At 39.6% G+C, this 17,174-nt stretch overlaps 1 protein-coding gene across 4 annotated transcripts in view; it reads left to right on the top strand.

The window, feature by feature from the left end:
• Positions 1–17,174, top strand: part of ULK2 (unc-51 like autophagy activating kinase 2) — a 106,077-nt gene that overhangs the window by 65,030 nt on the left and 23,873 nt on the right. For all 4 annotated transcript variants that reach the window (XM_015118807.3, XM_015118806.3, XM_028836113.2 and 1 more), the window contains exons 14-20: positions 276–336; positions 6,188–6,325; positions 9,136–9,281; positions 11,497–11,577; positions 13,360–13,646; positions 14,751–14,938; positions 15,310–15,413. In XM_015118807.3, the coding sequence (XP_014974293.1) occupies positions 276–336; positions 6,188–6,325; positions 9,136–9,281; positions 11,497–11,577; positions 13,360–13,646; positions 14,751–14,938; positions 15,310–15,413 (1,005 nt within the window). The remainder of the gene's footprint in view (positions 1–275; positions 337–6,187; positions 6,326–9,135; positions 9,282–11,496; positions 11,578–13,359; positions 13,647–14,750; positions 14,939–15,309; positions 15,414–17,174) is intronic.

Here is a 17,174-nt window from a genome sequence, read left to right as displayed (position 1 = left end):
AAGAAGTATGTAAACACTGCAATAAATATGACATTTTATTTTGAAGAAGACCTCAAATTTGCTTATAGAAGTGGACATCCAAAGAGTTGCAGCCTATGTCTTCAGCTAGGTGTAGTTTTCTGAGGTCATCTATTATTTCTTATAGATGAAATCATAACATAAGCCAATGGTAATTTTGCATTATGCATGAAAACCTAATAATCATGTTGAAACAAATTTGTGTTTTTTTAAGCAGATGGTATAACAGGAACTGACTGTACTTTTTTCTCCTTTAGATGATATGCCATTGGGGACTGCTGGCAGGCGTGCTTCAAATGAGTTCTTGGTGTGTGGAGGGTATGTATATTTACATTGTCTTATTAAAATATTTTTCATATTTTATTTTTGTGGGTAAGGTTATAGAACTTAGTGTTCTTGATTTAAGGTTTATTTTGTTTTACAGTCCATTATTTCTTTTTTTTTTTTTGAGACGGAGTCTGGCTCTGTTGCCCAGACTGGAATGCAGTAGTGCGATTTCAGCTCACTGCAAGCCCCGCCTCCGGGTTCACGCTATTCTCCTGCCTCAGCCTCCCGAGTAGCTGGGACTGTAGGCACCTGCCACCACGCCCGGCTAACTTTTTGTGTTTTTAATAGAGACAGGGTTTCACTGTGTTAGCCAGGGTGGTCTCGATCTCCTGACCTCATGATCCACCCGCCTCAGCCTCCCAAAGTGTTGGGATTACAGGCGTGAGCCACCGCACCCAGCCTCATTATGTCTTTTCTTGAAATTTCATTTAGTTATTTTTTTCTTTGAGATGGAGTCTTGCTCTGTGGCCCAGACTGGAGTGCGTTGGTGGGATATTGGCTCACTACAACCTCCACCTCCTGGGTTCAAGCGATTCTCCTGTCTCAGCCTCCTGAGTAGCTGGGATTACAGGCATGTGCCACCACGCCCTGCTAATTTTTTTTTTTTTTTTTTTTTTTGAGACGGAGTCTCGTCCTGTCATCCAGGCTGGAGTGCAGTGGCGGGATCTCGGCTCACTGAAACCTCTACCTCCCGGGTTAAAGTGATTCTTCTGCTTCAGCCTCCTGAGTAGATGGAATTACAGGTATGCACCACTGTGCCCGGCTAATTTTTTGTATCTTTAGTAGAGATGGGGTTTCACCATGTTGGCCAGGCTGGTCTGACACTCCTGACCTTAGGTAATCCGCCCGCCTCAGCCTCCCAAAGTGCTGGGATTACAGGTGTGAACCACTGCGCCCGGCCTGAAATTTTAATTGTGATAAAAAACACATAAAATCTACTATTTCAGCCATTTTCATGTTTATAGTTCATTAGTGTTAAATATGTTCATATTGTTATGCAACTAATTTCTAGGACTTTTTCGTTTTGCAAATATGAAACTCTGTACTCATTAAACATTACCTCCCCATTTACCCTACCCCTCAAGGCCCTGATAATAACCACATTCTGCTCTCTATTTCTATAAATTTGACTACTTTAGATACCTCATGTAAGCGAAACCATATAGCATTTGTCTTTTTTGTGACTTGGCTTATTTCACTTAGCATAATGACTGTAAGGTTAATTCATGTTGTGGCATGTGACTGGCCTCTTCCCTTTTTATAGCCGAATTATATTCCATGGTGTGTATATGCTGCATTTTGTCTCTCCATTCATCTATTGATGAACATTTGGGTTGCTTCAACCTCTTTGCTATTGTGCATGCTGTTATGAACATGAGTGTGCAAATATCTCCTTAAGATCCTGCTTTTAGTACCTTTGGATATGTACCGAGAAGTGAGATTGCTGGCTCATATGGTAATTTTGTGTTTAATTTTTTAAGGAATTGGCTAAATTTTCCATAGCGGTTGTGCCATTTTACAATCCCACCAACAGTGCACAGGGGTTCCTGTTTTTCCACATTCTCACCAGCATTTGTTATTTCCAATTTTTTTGATAGTAGCCATCCTAATTAATGAGCGTGAGGTGATACCTCATTGTGATTTTGATTTGCACTTCTCTAATGATTAGTGATGTTGATTGAGCATCTTTTCTTATATGTCTTAGCCATTTGTATGTCGTCTTTGGAGAAATGTCCAGTCAAGATCTTTGCTTATTTTTAAATTGAGTTATTTGGGTTTTTATTGTTGGGTTTTAAGAGTTCTCTCTATATTTTGGATGTTAGCCTCTTGTCAGGTATGATTTGCAAATATTTATTCCTATTCTGTTGGTTGTGTTTTGACTCTTTGTGTCCTTTGATACATGAAAGTTTTTTTAAGTTTGAGGAGGTCATATTTGTCTATTTTTTGTTTTGTTGCCTGTGCTTTTGGCATCATATTCAAGAAATCATTGCCTACTCTTAATGTCATTAAGTTTTCCCTCTATGTTTTCTTCTAGGAGCTTTATAGTTTTGGGTATAATGTTCAGGCCTTTAATCCCCTTTGAGTTAATTTTTGTATATGGTGTATGATAAGATTCCAGCTTTACTCTTTTGCATGTGGATATCCAGTTTTCCCAGCACTATTTGCTGAAGAGATTGTCCCTGTCCCATTGTGTGGTCTTAGCATTCTTGTCTGAGATCATTTCACTGTATATGCAAGAGTATCTTTTTTTTTTTTTGAGATGGAGTTTCGCTCTTGCTCACTCAGGCTGGAGTGCAGTGGTGCGATTTTGGCTCACTGCAGCCTCCGCCTCCCAGGTTCAAGCAAGTCTCCTGCGTCAGCCTCCAGGGTAGCTGGGATTACAGGTGCCTGCCACCACGCCTGGTTAATTTTTTGTATTTTTAGTAGAGACGGCATTTTGCCATGTTGGTCAGGCCTGTCTCGAACTCCTGACCTCGTGATCCACCTGCCTCAGCCTCCCAAACTTTAAACAATTTGATGTACTCTAAGGCACCCCTTGAGTAGCACCAGTACCTTGGGGTCCCTCAGTGCACAGTTTGGGAACCATGGGGATAAGCAAATCTTGTACAAACTTGTTTCTTTCCTTTCTTTGAGGATATGGGAATTTAAATACGGGAATTGTATATTGCCAGATTTTCACTTCTTTTGATTTGCTGCCTTTTTTTCTTCTTGAGTCATCTTTGGCTCCTTTTTGGCTTCTCTTCCTATGGTCTAATTCTTGAACTTTCCTTTGCCAGTGATTATGCATTTTTCTCTAAAGCAGCACTTCCTAGTAACAGTGCCTCCATTAGCTACATGGCAGTTTTCAGTACACGTAAGGAATATCTATTCCTTGCGCATCCAGACAAAAAATAGGCACAGGCATGGGAATTAGGATATCAGAATTCTGAAAACTGGTTGTTGCCAGACATTGATGGAGGCCAGCTGTGTACACAGCCCATGGTGCATTAGAGTGTACCATCTGAGTGGATTTCTAACTTTCTGATTGCTTCCCTTTACATGAAGTAACTCCTTTCTCATTGGAACCTTGCCAGCTGTGTGCCTGTGTGCCAGACGAGGCTCTTTTCTGATGCTGCTTTGGCCTCTGGGTAATGAGCAGGTTATCTCCACTTGGCTCCCCATCGCTTACACAGCCTCATGAGTGTGAGCTCACAGCTGTGGCTTAGCATTAGTCTGCTAGATTGTGTTTCACAGAAGCTCTTATATGCATAGATCCTTCCTTCTTCTCTCCTTGTGTCCCTTGATATTACTTCCAGCTGAACCCTTGCTTTCCTGATTACTTGTCAGCCTTTCAGGGTTTACTCATGGAGTCTTCTGAAACAAAGACGCAACTAGGGATCTCCTGATGTGAAGATTGTGAATTTGAGGAAGTTATCATGCTATCACCTAGTGTTTATTTGTCCTTCTGCATTTGTGCTTTCCTCTCAGCACAAGTAGAATAACATGTGATTGTGCTACCGTGTGTCCAGGCTGCCTCATCTTTCAAGTATTTCATACGGGTCCAAGATGACGTTTCACACAGAGAATGTTGTGAATTGCAGGCCCTAGTGGAGGTGAGGAAGATGTGCTGGAGACTCAGGACATACATAGACTTTCCATCTCCTTACCTTGGACTCAGGGAGTTGAGTGATGGTTAAATATTGGTGTTAATACTAAGTTGTACAGGAAAATGGCTGCAGTTGTCTTAACTAGCTGGAGGTCTGGAATTTGTCCAGGAAAGACTTTCTAAACTCTGAGCAAGTCTGCTTGCAGGTCCTGTCCAGAGACTATCTGAGATAACATTTGCAGAACGTGGTCCATGGTTGTTCATGTCCTCATGCTGGTGGTGGGAGGAACCAGAGGTGTTAGAGAAGCCAGCTGAGATTACCTGAGAGAGGTGCTTAGAATTATGAGGTTGCTAAGTTTACTTCTTTGAGTACCTTTATTTAGCTTCTTCCCTTTGGAGATTAACCAGTACAGGAAAAATTTTAGAGCTTGGTAATGTGTATTTAAAAAAAAAATTCCCTGATGTGCTTCAGCAGGGAATGAATGCTTCAGAAACACTGTTTACTTACTAAATTGAAACAATAGAAAAATGGCATTTGTTCATTCACATTCTGATATTTGATGGCTGTGTTGTTATTCTGTTGTTAAGGAACTTGGGTTGTCAGACCTGTGAGTGCACTGGCTTGCAGACATCAGAGCTGATTAGTGAAGTACTGTTAAGCTGTTTTAGTGGTAGTAGAGGGTTTGTGTTTTGGGGCTTTTGTTTGTTTTTAGGGTGTAGATAAACTGAAGAATCAGATGTATAGATATTAAAAAATTCATTATTGTATTTAAAGATACTAAATGGAAATACCTAAATCAAAATGTGTAGAGAGAGCTCATAGAAACACACTAAATGGTGTATCATTAGGAATTCCACTTGGCTGTAAACCACAGGGTCCTAACTGTAGTGTGGTTGAACGCTAAAGGTTTTCTCACATGAAAAAAAGTCAAGGTAAGTAGTTGTTTCCTTGGTTTCTGTGGCTCAAGGAAGTTATATGTCTTCAGGTCTTTTGCCCTTTTTTTTGTGGTTCAAAGGTACCTGCTGAAGCTCCAGCAAGTATGCTCACATTTTGAGCAGGAAGAATGAGTAGAAGACTTCTGTTTATATCTCAGTGACCAAAAAAGACATATGGCTATCCTTGGCTGCAGGGGAGTCTGGGATATGCTACAATTAATTGGGCATATTATTGCTATTAATAAAATTTAAGTTATTTTTTAGTAAGACATAAAAGCTGAATGGATATTGGGAAAGCAGCTAACATCTCCACTACAGAAGTATTTTGTATTTCTTTTTACTTTGAAATAAGTAATCTCTCTTAGGGCCCAGTGTTATCTCTGATATGTTTTAGGATATATTGTAAAGTGAATTGAAAGTGATATGAGAACATTCTATTTCTGAATTTATGAAAAGTGAGGAAAGAGGCTATTAAAGAAACCAAAGACTGACACTACAAAATGTGGACGTCAGATGAGTTGCATGCTTTGAGAATTTGCACAATGTGTTCTCCTTCTTCATAAAGTCAGAGCTCTTTGGGAATGCTTACAGCATTCATGACTTTTGCAAACATTCCAGTCATCTTTGCTGTTGAACTTCCTGTTTTTTTCCCCGGCATATTTTCCTAGATATTTTTTCTCTCACATAGTAATGAATAGCAGAATGTGAGTGGATGAGACAGTTTTGCTGACCTGTGGACTTTTTTTTTTTTTTTTTTTTTTTGAGACGGAGTCTCGCTCTGTCGCCCAGGCTGGAGTGCAGTGGCCGGATCTCAGCTCACTGCAAGCTCCGCCTCCCGGGTTCGGGCCATTCTCCTGTCTCAGCCTCCCGAGTAGCTGGGACTACAGGCGCCCGCCACCTCGCCCGGCTAGTTTTTTGTATTTTTTAGTAGAGACGGGGTTTCACCGTGTTAGCCAGGATGGTCTCGATCTCCTGACCTAGTGATCCGCCCGTCTCGGCCTCCCAAAGTGCTGGGATTACAGGCTTGAGCCACCGCGCCCGGCCTGACCTGTGGACTTTTCTTGTTGTTGTAAAGGAACTTTTTTCCAGGTTGTTGTAATTCTTAGTCCTCAATATGCATATGAATGCCAGGAGTTTTTTAGATAATAAATGTGAGTTTTTTGGCTTTGTATATTTTTTAACAAGATCATTTCTTATTAAGGTAGTGGAGTGACCATTTGGCTCTTTCTAGACTTTTCTCTAAATATAACTAATGGGTCAAATGAAAGAAAAACCGTCCTACCACTGTTTCTTTCCTTTTTCAATAAATTGTGATTTCAGGCAGTGTCAGCCTACCGTGTCACCTCACAGTGAAACAGCACCAATTCCAGTACCTACTCAAATAAGGAATTATCAGCGCATAGAGCAGAATCTTACATCTACTGCCAGCTCAGGCACAAATGTACATGGTTCTCCAAGGTAAGTTTGTAGCTTTTTTCTTGCTTAATTCTTTTTCTTCTCCTTTAAAAAAATTTTTTATTGTTATTGGAAGACTGTTACTTTCCATGGCATAGTTAGTCTCTTACATGTGTGTATACTGGAAATGCACAAAATTGAATAAAAAAGTTTTATAATTGATAATTTAAATGATATTTAAGTTTAACTTGATAATATAGTATATGTATATATTTATATATTTTATTTATATATGTTAAGTATACATGTGTATAGATACATATACTTATAAAGTATAATTAGTTTTAAGAATTGAGGAAGAACTTATTAAAAAAATGAAATCCCACCAGTTGTAGCAGATTATTTACATATTATTTACTTTTTCCCCGATCCTGAGACCTTACTAAGATCATATTAAAGGAATGACAAAGGTACAAGTCCACACAAACACATGAAATAAGAATAGATTATTCTTTTTTTTTTTCTTTTTCTTTTCTTTTTTTTTGTGCTTTAGAGATGGGGTCTCACTACGTTGACCAGGCTGGTCTTGAACTCATGGCCTCAAGCGATCCTCCCATCTCAGCCTCCCAAAGCGCTGGGATTACAGGTGTGAGCCACCATGCCTGGCCAAGCATAGATTATTCTTATTCTATTCAGTGAGAGAGAGAGTGCAGTAAATTTCTGGAAAACAGAAGGGGATAGAAGAATGGTACTTGATTTAGCATGGCAGACGTAAGTATGCATATAATCAGGGATTCTGACATAACGAGAATCACTGTGACCCACAGTATCCTCAGAGAGACCTAAATCTCAGAGAACTCGATAGAGTGGAGGGAGGAAATAGCACTTTGACTTCTGGTAACTAATTCTACATATATGTATAGTCATGGACATACTCTACATATACAGGCCTCTCCTGTGTATGAAATTGCATTTACACAAAGTTGTTAACTGTTACGATACCAAAGGATGAAAAATAAGCCAAGTGGCCACCAGTAATGAACTAATTTATTATGATCCATCTCTGATAATGGAATATTACACACCTTCCATTCCACAAAGAGTGAAGGAGCTCCCTCTGTGCCAAAGTGGAAAGATTTCCAAGTTATATTATAAAATGAAAAAAGTAAAGTGATTGACAGTATATTATGCAGTGGTTCTCAAAGCTTAGTCTGTGGATCCCTTCAGAGGGTCAATGAGATCAAAACTATTTTCATAATACAAATTAGGACATTATTTGCTTTTTTCATTGCATTGATACATGCACTGATAGTACAAACAGCAAAGATGGATAAAGCTATTGGAACCTTTGCCTGAGTCAGGGTGGTGATACCCAAACAGTACAGTACTATTAGTCTTTGTATTCTTCTCCACCACACACTTGCGGTACAAAGGAACGTCCTTAATGAGGCAGTAAAAATTAATATATTTCTTTGAAAATCTCAATCCTTGAGTAGGATGTACACATAAAGCACTTTTGCCACATTAATATTAGAGTAGTTATCTTAGGAAAAGCACTGGTATGATTGTTCTAGTTCCAAGTTGAACTAGCTGCTTTGTCATAGAGTACCCTTTTTACTTTAAAAAATGGCTGACAAACGATGGTTATGGGTATCAAGCAGCCATTTTGTCAAAAATGGTAAGTCCACTTTGAAGAAAACAAGTGATGGTAAATGTCAATGATAAAACTTGAGCTTTTAAGCAAAAATTAGAATGTTGGAAAAATTCAGTGGTCAATACAAGTTTGACAGCTTCTGTTATACCTTGACAGGTGTTTCTTTTAAAATTGAGGGTGATATTTTGTTATGAATATTACTTTTTGATATTGTTTAATGTATCAACATTGGAATATCTGCATAACTCAGTGAACCAATGTTTTCCAAATTACTAAATGGTTAAAAAAAATCATGCACAGGTAAAAGTTTCATTCAAAGTGCAAGATTCTTTGCAAAAGAATGGAGTCTCGCATAATGGAGTATGAGTTCATTAATCTGGTTTCAGATCCACATTGCAGTCAACCTTTTAGCAACAACCACTTGCTGAATTTTGGTGTAGTATCAAAGAAGCATGTCACAGTTAACCTGAAAAGGCTACCAAAATATTCCTTCCTTTCACAGTTACACATCTGTGGAAGGCTGGATCCTCCTCATATACTTTACTCAAAATAACGTGTCTTACAACAGATTGAATGCAGAAGCAATTGTGAGAATCCAAATGTCTTCTGTGAGCCATTAGAAATTTATAAAAATGTATAAAATAATGCCATGCCTTTCACTAATTTATTTTGTTTTGGAAAATATGCTTTTTTTTCATAATCTTATATTACATGGAATAAGCTTATTAATGAGTTAATAATTCTTAAAATTTCTCAGCTTCATTTTGAATACAGTAAATATCAATAGATATAAGTTACATAAACAGAACTCTCTGAGGTCTTCAGTAATTTTTAAGAGTATAAAGAGGACCTAAGACCAAAAAGATTCCAAATGGTTGGTATGTAACATACCACCTTTAGTGTTAAAACATGGTGAAAATAAGAGTATATATTTAGTTTGTTTTGTGTATGCATTAAGGAACTCTGAAAGAATACACTAGAAACTAAGAATCATGGTAACCTTTTGAATAGAATTGGGGAAGTGTTGGGTATTAGGCAAATAGAATAGAAAAATGAGAGGGAGACCTCACTCTTTTTATGCATCTTGTAATTGTTCCATGTGACTACATTACATATTTCTGAAAACTACTCCATGGCATATTGTTAGGAAGTTTCACAAAATGCAGGAATAAAGAGAGAGTTCTAGAACCTTTTATAAAAGGAATAATTTACTTTTCAGATCTGCAGTGGTGCGAAGGTCCAACACCAGCCCCATGGGCTTCCTCCGGCTGGGATCATGCTCCCCGGTGCCAGCAGACACAGCACAGACAGTTGGACGAAGGCTCTCCACTGGGTCTTCTAGGCCTTACTCACCTTCCCCTTTGGGTAAGGAGAGTTTAAAAACAGTTGTTTTCAACCTTTTTTTCACTGTAATAAATCTGACGTTACACATTCTCTTTAGGAACTTTGGCTCATGATGGCAGTGATTCTCAGCTGATTGGAGGCCATACCCCGTCCTTCCATCTTTACCCCAATCCCAACTCCCTCTTTTCTTTTTTTCTTTTTCTTTTTCTTTCTTTATTTGAGACAAGGTCTCACTCTGTTGCCCAGGCTGGAGTGCAGGGGCATGATCTCGGCTCACTGCAGCCTCTGCCTCCTGGGTCCAAAGGAGCTTTCCACCTCAGCCTCCCAAGTAGCTGGAATTACAGGCGCATGCCACCACACCCAGCTAATTTTTTTTATTTTTTTATTTTTATAGAGGCAAAGTTTCATTATGTTACCCAGGCTGGTCTCGAACTCCTGGGCTCAAGCAATCCACTCGCCTTGGCCTTCCAAAGTGCGGGGGTTATAGGTGTGAGCCACCGCATCTGGCCCCAATTCTTTTTGAGAATCTCTGTATAAATGTGTTAGGATCTCTATTGGAAATACAATAATATAAATGTAACTTATGTATAAAAAGCGTCTCCTTTGGGATTGGGCTCTGAATGCAAAGTCAGAAACCCTAGGTTGAAGTGCATAAAATGCCTTTTCTACTTATCACTCATACTTATAAGGATTACTGTATAGCAGCTCTGGGTCACAATTACCAGAAACCTTCCAGTTCCGGTAGGCATGTGGTGGCAGCTTCGTTACAGATCTTCCCACTTCTCCTGGTACTGTAATAAGGAGAATGCCAATACAAACAACACCAGCAACAACAAAAACCCTCCCAAAAGGAGAAACAAACCGTATACCGTATCTTCAGTGAAACCAAGAGACAGAAATAAAAGCTCAAACTCCAGAAATATGTGTAAGAGAGCCAAAGCCACTGAGACTACAGCAGCTGTATGAGAGGCAGCATTGAGGTGGTGGGAAGAACAGGTGGTGCACACAGGGCCCGGGGTGGCAGATCTCAAAACTGCAAAAAAATACTTCCAGGGGAGGGCCCCACCTTCAGTCAGAACTGCTGAAGTAAGACTAAGATGGAACAGGAAGAAATCTGAAGAGACAGAAAGAGAAGGGCTTTCCTCAGGAGCCCTATTTAAAACAAGACAAAACACACAATGATAGTGTTGAAAAAGGAAAAAAGTTTAAATTGCCACATTACCTGTTGCAATGGTTTCAAAGCTGTTTTTAGATGAAAAATCTTTGAATAAAATTTTGGCCCTTTCTCACTCCTGCAGCAGCCCCTGAGGTACTTCAGGGTCTCCAAAGACAAGGTCCAGATCTCATTCTTGCACACAAGAATAAAGCCCTTCCCTAAGGATCTGATCTCTGCCCGCTGCCTGATCCCTTGGAATGAGCCCTCTTGATGTAGACATATGTTTCTCATCTGCTTAAACTCCCCTGAAGCCTTCCCTAACTCTCTCTATGTTAGTTTTAGTTCTCAGAGAAATGGATGCATAGAACATGCTATATACAAGAGAGTGACTTGGGGAAACTCCTGTGAAGAATGAAGGGGAGGAGCAGGAGGAAGCAGGGAGGGCCCTCAGACCAAACATAGGTCCAACACCTGGAAAAGGAGGGCAGGAAGAAGGAAGAGCTGGCCAGGAAGAGTCTCAGACTGTGATGTAGGTCTAAGAAGGTTTCAGCCAGACTGAAGGAGTAGCCCCAAGCACTGGATTGTCTTGTTAGAGGAATTCCCTGACCTGCTTCAACAAGCCTGAATTAGTGCCCCACCATATGCAGTCACTGACTGGGAACAGCTCCTGGGGGAAGCCTAGCCTTGGCACCAGTGTGGTAGATCCAGAGGGACTGCAGCTGGGGCTGTCTGTTAGCCATGCCCCGCAGCTCCCCAAGCCCGGACACTTTGTACAAACTCTTTGTACTTATCTGTCTTATGGACATACTTGTTAGGAGCATTTGTTTGTTTATGTGGCTTTTCTTCCCCTAATGTTCTTGTTTCAAGGCAGATTATACGATACTTTTTATCTTAGTGTGCAGCACCCAGCAGATTGGTCCTCCCGTAAATGTTAGTTGAACCAAACCTTTGTTCCTTAAAATTTTCTAACCAGTAATTTACTGTGTAATTTGTGCATGTGTTGCCTGTTGCTGTCTTTTATTGGTTTTGGATATTTTTCTTCCTTTTCCCATCTTTTTTTTTTTTTTTTTTTTTTTGTAGTTGGTACCATTCCTGAGCAATTCAGTCAGTGCTGCTGTGGGCATCCTCAGGGCCATGACTCCAGGAGTAGAAACTCCTCAGGTAGGAGAATGTATTTGGTTTATTAATAATTTGAATTGTATTATAAATGGATTTGAGTTGTGTTTTTCTAGTCTTCTCAAAGAACAGAATTGATATGAATTATCTCCTCTGCCATCCTGATTTTTAGAATATTGGTCTAATGTGGTTTAACATATCATAAAGCTAATCTAATACCTCCTTTTGAATATGAGATTCCTTAATGAAAGTAAGTCTTAGGAATTAAATAACTTGGCTAAGTTTTGCTTATTTTCACATAGATAATGAAAATTATTTACGAAGTGAAATTTCATTACTTTAATACTATTGATTAATACCTTTTTTTTTTTTTTAAATTGGAGTCTCGCTCTGTCGCCTAGGCTGGAATGTAGTGGCACGATCTTGGCTCACTGCAACCTCCGCCTCCTGGGTTCAAGCGATTCTTCTACCTCAACCTCCCAAGTAGCTGGGACTACAGGCGAGCGCCACCATGCCCGGCTAACTTTTGTATTTTTAGTAGAGATGGGATTTCACCATATTGGCCAGGCTAGACTCGAACTCCTGACCTTGTGATCCTCCTGCCTTGGCCTCCCAAAGTGTTGGAATTACAGGTGTGAGCCACCATTTCGGAATGATTAATACTGTTTGGTAAGAGCCGTGAGTCAGCATCAGATAAAATAATACAGATTTTTAAAATTATATGTATATGCCTGAAAATATATGTGTGAATCGCAGCTTTATAAGTTAAATTCTATTGTATGGATATTTGAGGAGTTGACCAGTTAGAGGACTCCTGTGTTACTTAGAAAAGCACTCTTTAACGAAGCTTAAATAACTTTAGTCAGACCATAAGATTTTAACACGAATTTATTTTTATAAAGCGCAGTAAAATTAAATATCAAGTTTGGAATGAGGTGAAGCCAGGAGTGGTCAACAGCAAAGCTTCTGTTGGTTTCTGTTTTTAGAATAATGATGGTTAGGTCACTAAGAATATTTGCATGCTCTTAATGTTAATTCTTGATAGTTTGGCTTCTAAGAAACTCCGAAGAGTGTGTAACTGGAGTCAAGGATTAGTGGACCTTGGGTTGGCAACAAGGTTTGTAGGGGGGAAAAGGGGACCTTATCTCCTAGACTCTTGATTTGGTTTCCCCTGAGAGGCAAGGATGTCTGCGGGCAAGTGTTCTCTTTGTGAGAATATGGATGCTTTCGGTTTTAAGTGTGTAATTTAATGGACAAAGTACAGAAAATTCACATGCTTGTTATTTTTACACAAAGTAAAATTTGGGAAAGGTCTGTTATCTTATGATCTTTCCTACACATTATATATATTTGTTTATTTTGTTTTTTTTGAATAAGGAGTTATTTTGGGTTAGTTTGAGTTTTAGTTGCTGTGTGAGAAAAGAGAATAATTACATAGATTTACCAAGGTATGTATTCATATAGAGTAAAAATCATCCTGTTCAATGTAGGTTTTTGTTGTATTCATTAACTTTAATCACTAACGATATTGCTCTCTTTGGTGCTAATCAGACCTTGCATTAATCTGAGTTATTTACTAGCTACTGATTAAAAACAGCGAGTAACCCATAATCATTAAAATCTGTCTCCTGAGAATATGAACAATGGATTTGTTTTGCAAAGGATGGCAGAAAAATAGTCTCTTGCCAAGTAAATCACTTTTAGAATGTCTTATGAAAAATAAGATATTTATCAGAATTCTCATTTTAAAAACTGTCTTCTTAATTTTTACATTTTTGCACTGCACTTCTTCACTTTGGGTTAACGTTACATTTGTTTTCTTGTTAGGTTCTCCAGTGCCACAAGCTCAGTCACCACAGTCCCTCTTATTGGGTGCTAGACTGCAGAGCGCCCCCACCCTCACTGACATCTATCAGAACAAGCAGAAGCTCAGAAAGCAGCACTCTGACCCCGTGTGCCCAACCCATGCTGGGGCTGGGTACAGCTACTCACCTCAGCCCAGCCGGCCTGGCAGCCTTGGAACTTCTCCCACCAAGCACTTGGGGTCCTCTCCACGGAGTTCTGACTGGTTCTTTAAAACTCCTTTGCCAACAATCATTGGCTCTCCTACTAAGGTGTGTTTATTAAACCCTTTTGTAGGTTAGGAACTAGTATAGTACTTTATGGAAAGGATTCATTATGAGAATAGCTATAATTTATTTATTTCATTTTTTGAGACAGAGTCTTGCTTTGTTGCCCAGGCTGGAGTACAGTGGTGCAAGCTCAGTTCACTACAACCTCTGCTTCCCAGGTTCAAACCATTCTGGTACCTCAACCTCCTGAGTAGCTGGGATTACAGGCATGTGCCACCTTGCCCAGCTAATTTTTTTTGTATTTTTAGTAGAGATGGGGTTTCACCATGTTGGCCAGTCTGGTCTTGAACTCCTGGTCTCAAGTAATCTGCCTGCCTCAGTCTCCCAAAATGCTGGAAGTACAGGTGTGAGCCACCGCTCCTGGCCAATAATAGTTATAATATAATGAACACTTTCTATGTGCCAGATGCAGTGTAAGTACTTTACTTGCAGAATTCTTTTTGTGTATGATCCCATTTAATCCTGATAAAAGGAAATTGAGGCTTAGAGAGTTTAAATGAACTGTGCAAGGTCACTCAAGCTGTAAATAGAGCTGCCAGTGTTTGAATCTGGGTTTGACTGACGCCAGAGTCCATACTCCTGCCAGGTCTGACCCGCAGACCCTGACGAAGCAGTGGATGAAAAAATGCACTCCAACACATTCAGTGAAGGAGTGGGCTAGGGGACCGGGCCGTTCACAGAAAGAGTTGTAGCTGCCATGGCTCTGACATGCTAGTGCTGCAGGCATTTATTTAGTACAGATTTAATGATAAAGGCCTTGAGTCAACATACTTGTGGGTAATTGTGTGTAGATGATTAAAGTCCAGGTTCCAAGGCCTAAGTAAACTAACTTATCTAGATCAGTTTTTTTTTCATCCCGTTGTTACCTAACCTAACCTGTCAGGCACCGGATAAGAGAAGCTGGCTGCCTTCAGCTAAATCCTAGCTTTTGTAAAACCTCTCGGCCTTCCAAGAAGGTTTGTATCTTTCTACAATTTTTCCCACCACCCTGACCAATACTTCTGACTACTGGGTCACACAAACCTTCCATTACTGAATAGTTCATGCATTATATTAACTAGTTTACATATATATATGTCTCTTTAGACCACAGCTCCTTTCAAAATCCCTAAAACGCAAGCATCTTCCAACCTGTTAGCCTTGGTTACTCGTCATGGGCCTGCTGAAGAACAATCCAAAGATGGGAATGAACCACGGGAATGTGCCCATTGCCTCTTAGTGCAAGGAAGTGAGAGGCAGCGGGCTGAGCAGCAGAGCAAGGCAGTGTTTGGCAGGTAAAAGACTGTTTCCATTCTAGCCTTAAACATGAAAACTGTAATAGTAAAACAAATAGATTTCTATTATAAAAGCAGCAAGACTACATTAGTATAGCAGGTGATTTATGCCATATGGTTATTGATATGTACAGCATACATTTAGAATCTCTGAAAACCATAGATGCTTCCTGTAACTGTGTAAGTACATAGTTCTTCCTGAACTTCTTGAATATTCTATTTCTGTCCTTTATTTTTATTATTGAAGTTTATCTCTACCCTGAATTGTTTGGTATCTATTTCTTGTTTCCTCATTCTCTAACTTCCTATTAACCCTTCTAGTTTTAAAAAGTATAGTTTTCCTTTATTAAAAACATCACCATTCTTTTTAGATCTGTCAGTACTGGGAAGTTATCAGATCAACAAGGAAAGACTCCTATAGGTGGACATCAGGGCAGCACAGACAGTTTAAATACAGAACGACCAATGGATATAGGTAAGAAAAATGTAGTTTCTTTTTAGGCAGATAATTTGCTAGCATATGTATTAGTTTCTTACTGCTGTTGTAACAAATCACCACATGCTTGGTGGCATAAAATAACACAAATGTATTATTTTACAGTTCTGGATGTCATACCTATCCTCTCATCTTCCTCCTCAGTAGCCCATTCACAGCAGGAGCTTATTCAGTATCTTGATGAGCAGCAGTCTGTGAGTTATTAATAGAAGGAGTTCTGACAAAGATTTTTTTTTGTCAGTAGGATAATACTGGTCGAAGTTGGCCTAAACCTACATGCATTCCTGAGCATTTACTTTACAGTGACTGGATTTTATAAAGACCCATACATCACTGAGACCCCTGAACCTTTTGGAGTTGCTCCAGAGACTGTACGTTCATAACCACCCATACATATCTAGATTACTTGGCCTGCGTGTCAAAAAACAAAAACAAAATGCAGATTCTAGACTCTTAATTCCGTATTCCAGACTTGCTTGCTTAAATTTTCTGGGGGTTTTTAGGAATCAATATATGTAATACACTCCCAGGTGATTATTGTGGACACTCAAATTTGAGAATCACTATTGTAATCTACTTGGTTTTTTTTCTCTATGATTTTTTAATTTTCCCCACGAGCATCCAAAGGAGGAAATATCTGAGCCAGCATGGTTTCTAACCCAAAGAGAATACTGTAGGATTTAATATTTCACTGTACTGTCTTCTTCCCTTCAGTTTCTAAAGAGAAGTCTGATGTAATTCTTACCCTTGTTCTGTATAGGTGAGGTGTGTTTTTGTCTTTGGCTTCTTTCAGAATTTTCTCTTTGTCTTTGATTCTCTGAAGTTTGAATATGATATGCTTAGATGCAGATTTTTTCATATTCTTTCTGCTTGGTGTTTTCTGTTTCCTAGGTCCGTGGTTTGATTCTGTCATTAATTTTGGAAGTTTTTCAGCCATTATTACTGCTTTGAATGTTTTCTGCTTTTCTCTCTCATTCTTCTGGTATTCCCATTAAGTATATGTTCCACTCTTACAGTTGGCCCATTGGTCTTAAGAGTCTCATGCTCTGCTGACTGAGCTAGCCAGGCACTGGCTCCATTGTTCTTAGTCTGTTCTTTTTTCTTCTTCTTTTCTTTTTTTTTTTTTTTTTTTTTTTTTGAGACGGAGTCTCGCTGTGTCACCCAGGCTGGAGTGCAGTGGCGTGATCTCGGCTCACTGCAAGCTCCGCCTCCCGGGTTTACGCCATTCTCCTGCCTCAGCCTCCGAGTAGCTGGGACTACAGGCGCCCGCCACCTCGCCCGGCTAGTTTTTTGTATTTTTAGTAGAGACGGGGTTTCACCGTGTTAGCCAGGATGGTCTCGATCTCCTGACTTCGTGATCCACCCGCCTCGGCCTCCCAAAGTGCTGGGATTACAGGCTTGAGCCACCGCGCCCGGCCTTTCTTCTTCTTTTCATTCGTCTTTCTCTTTGCTTTTTAGTTCAGGAAGTTTCAGGAAGATATTGACGTATCTTTAATCTCACTGATTCTTTCCTTGGCAAAGTCCAGTCTACTGATGAGCCCATCAAAGGCATTCTTTGTTTCTGTTACCGTGATTTTGATTTTTAGCATTTCTTTTAGACTCTTTCTGAGTTTCCATCTCTCTGTCTATATTACCTATGTGTTCTTGCATGTTGTCCACTTTTTCCATTGGAGCCCTTAGTATATTAAATTATCATTACTTTAAATTCCCAGTGTGATATTAAATAATTCCAGTATCTCT

The sequence above is a fragment of the Macaca mulatta genome, chromosome 16 (assembly GCF_049350105.2).
Source record: "Macaca mulatta isolate MMU2019108-1 chromosome 16, T2T-MMU8v2.0, whole genome shotgun sequence".
Classification (NCBI taxonomy): Eukaryota; Metazoa; Chordata; class Mammalia; order Primates; family Cercopithecidae; genus Macaca; species Macaca mulatta.
This window is presented reverse-complemented; position numbering and strand designations above follow the sequence as displayed.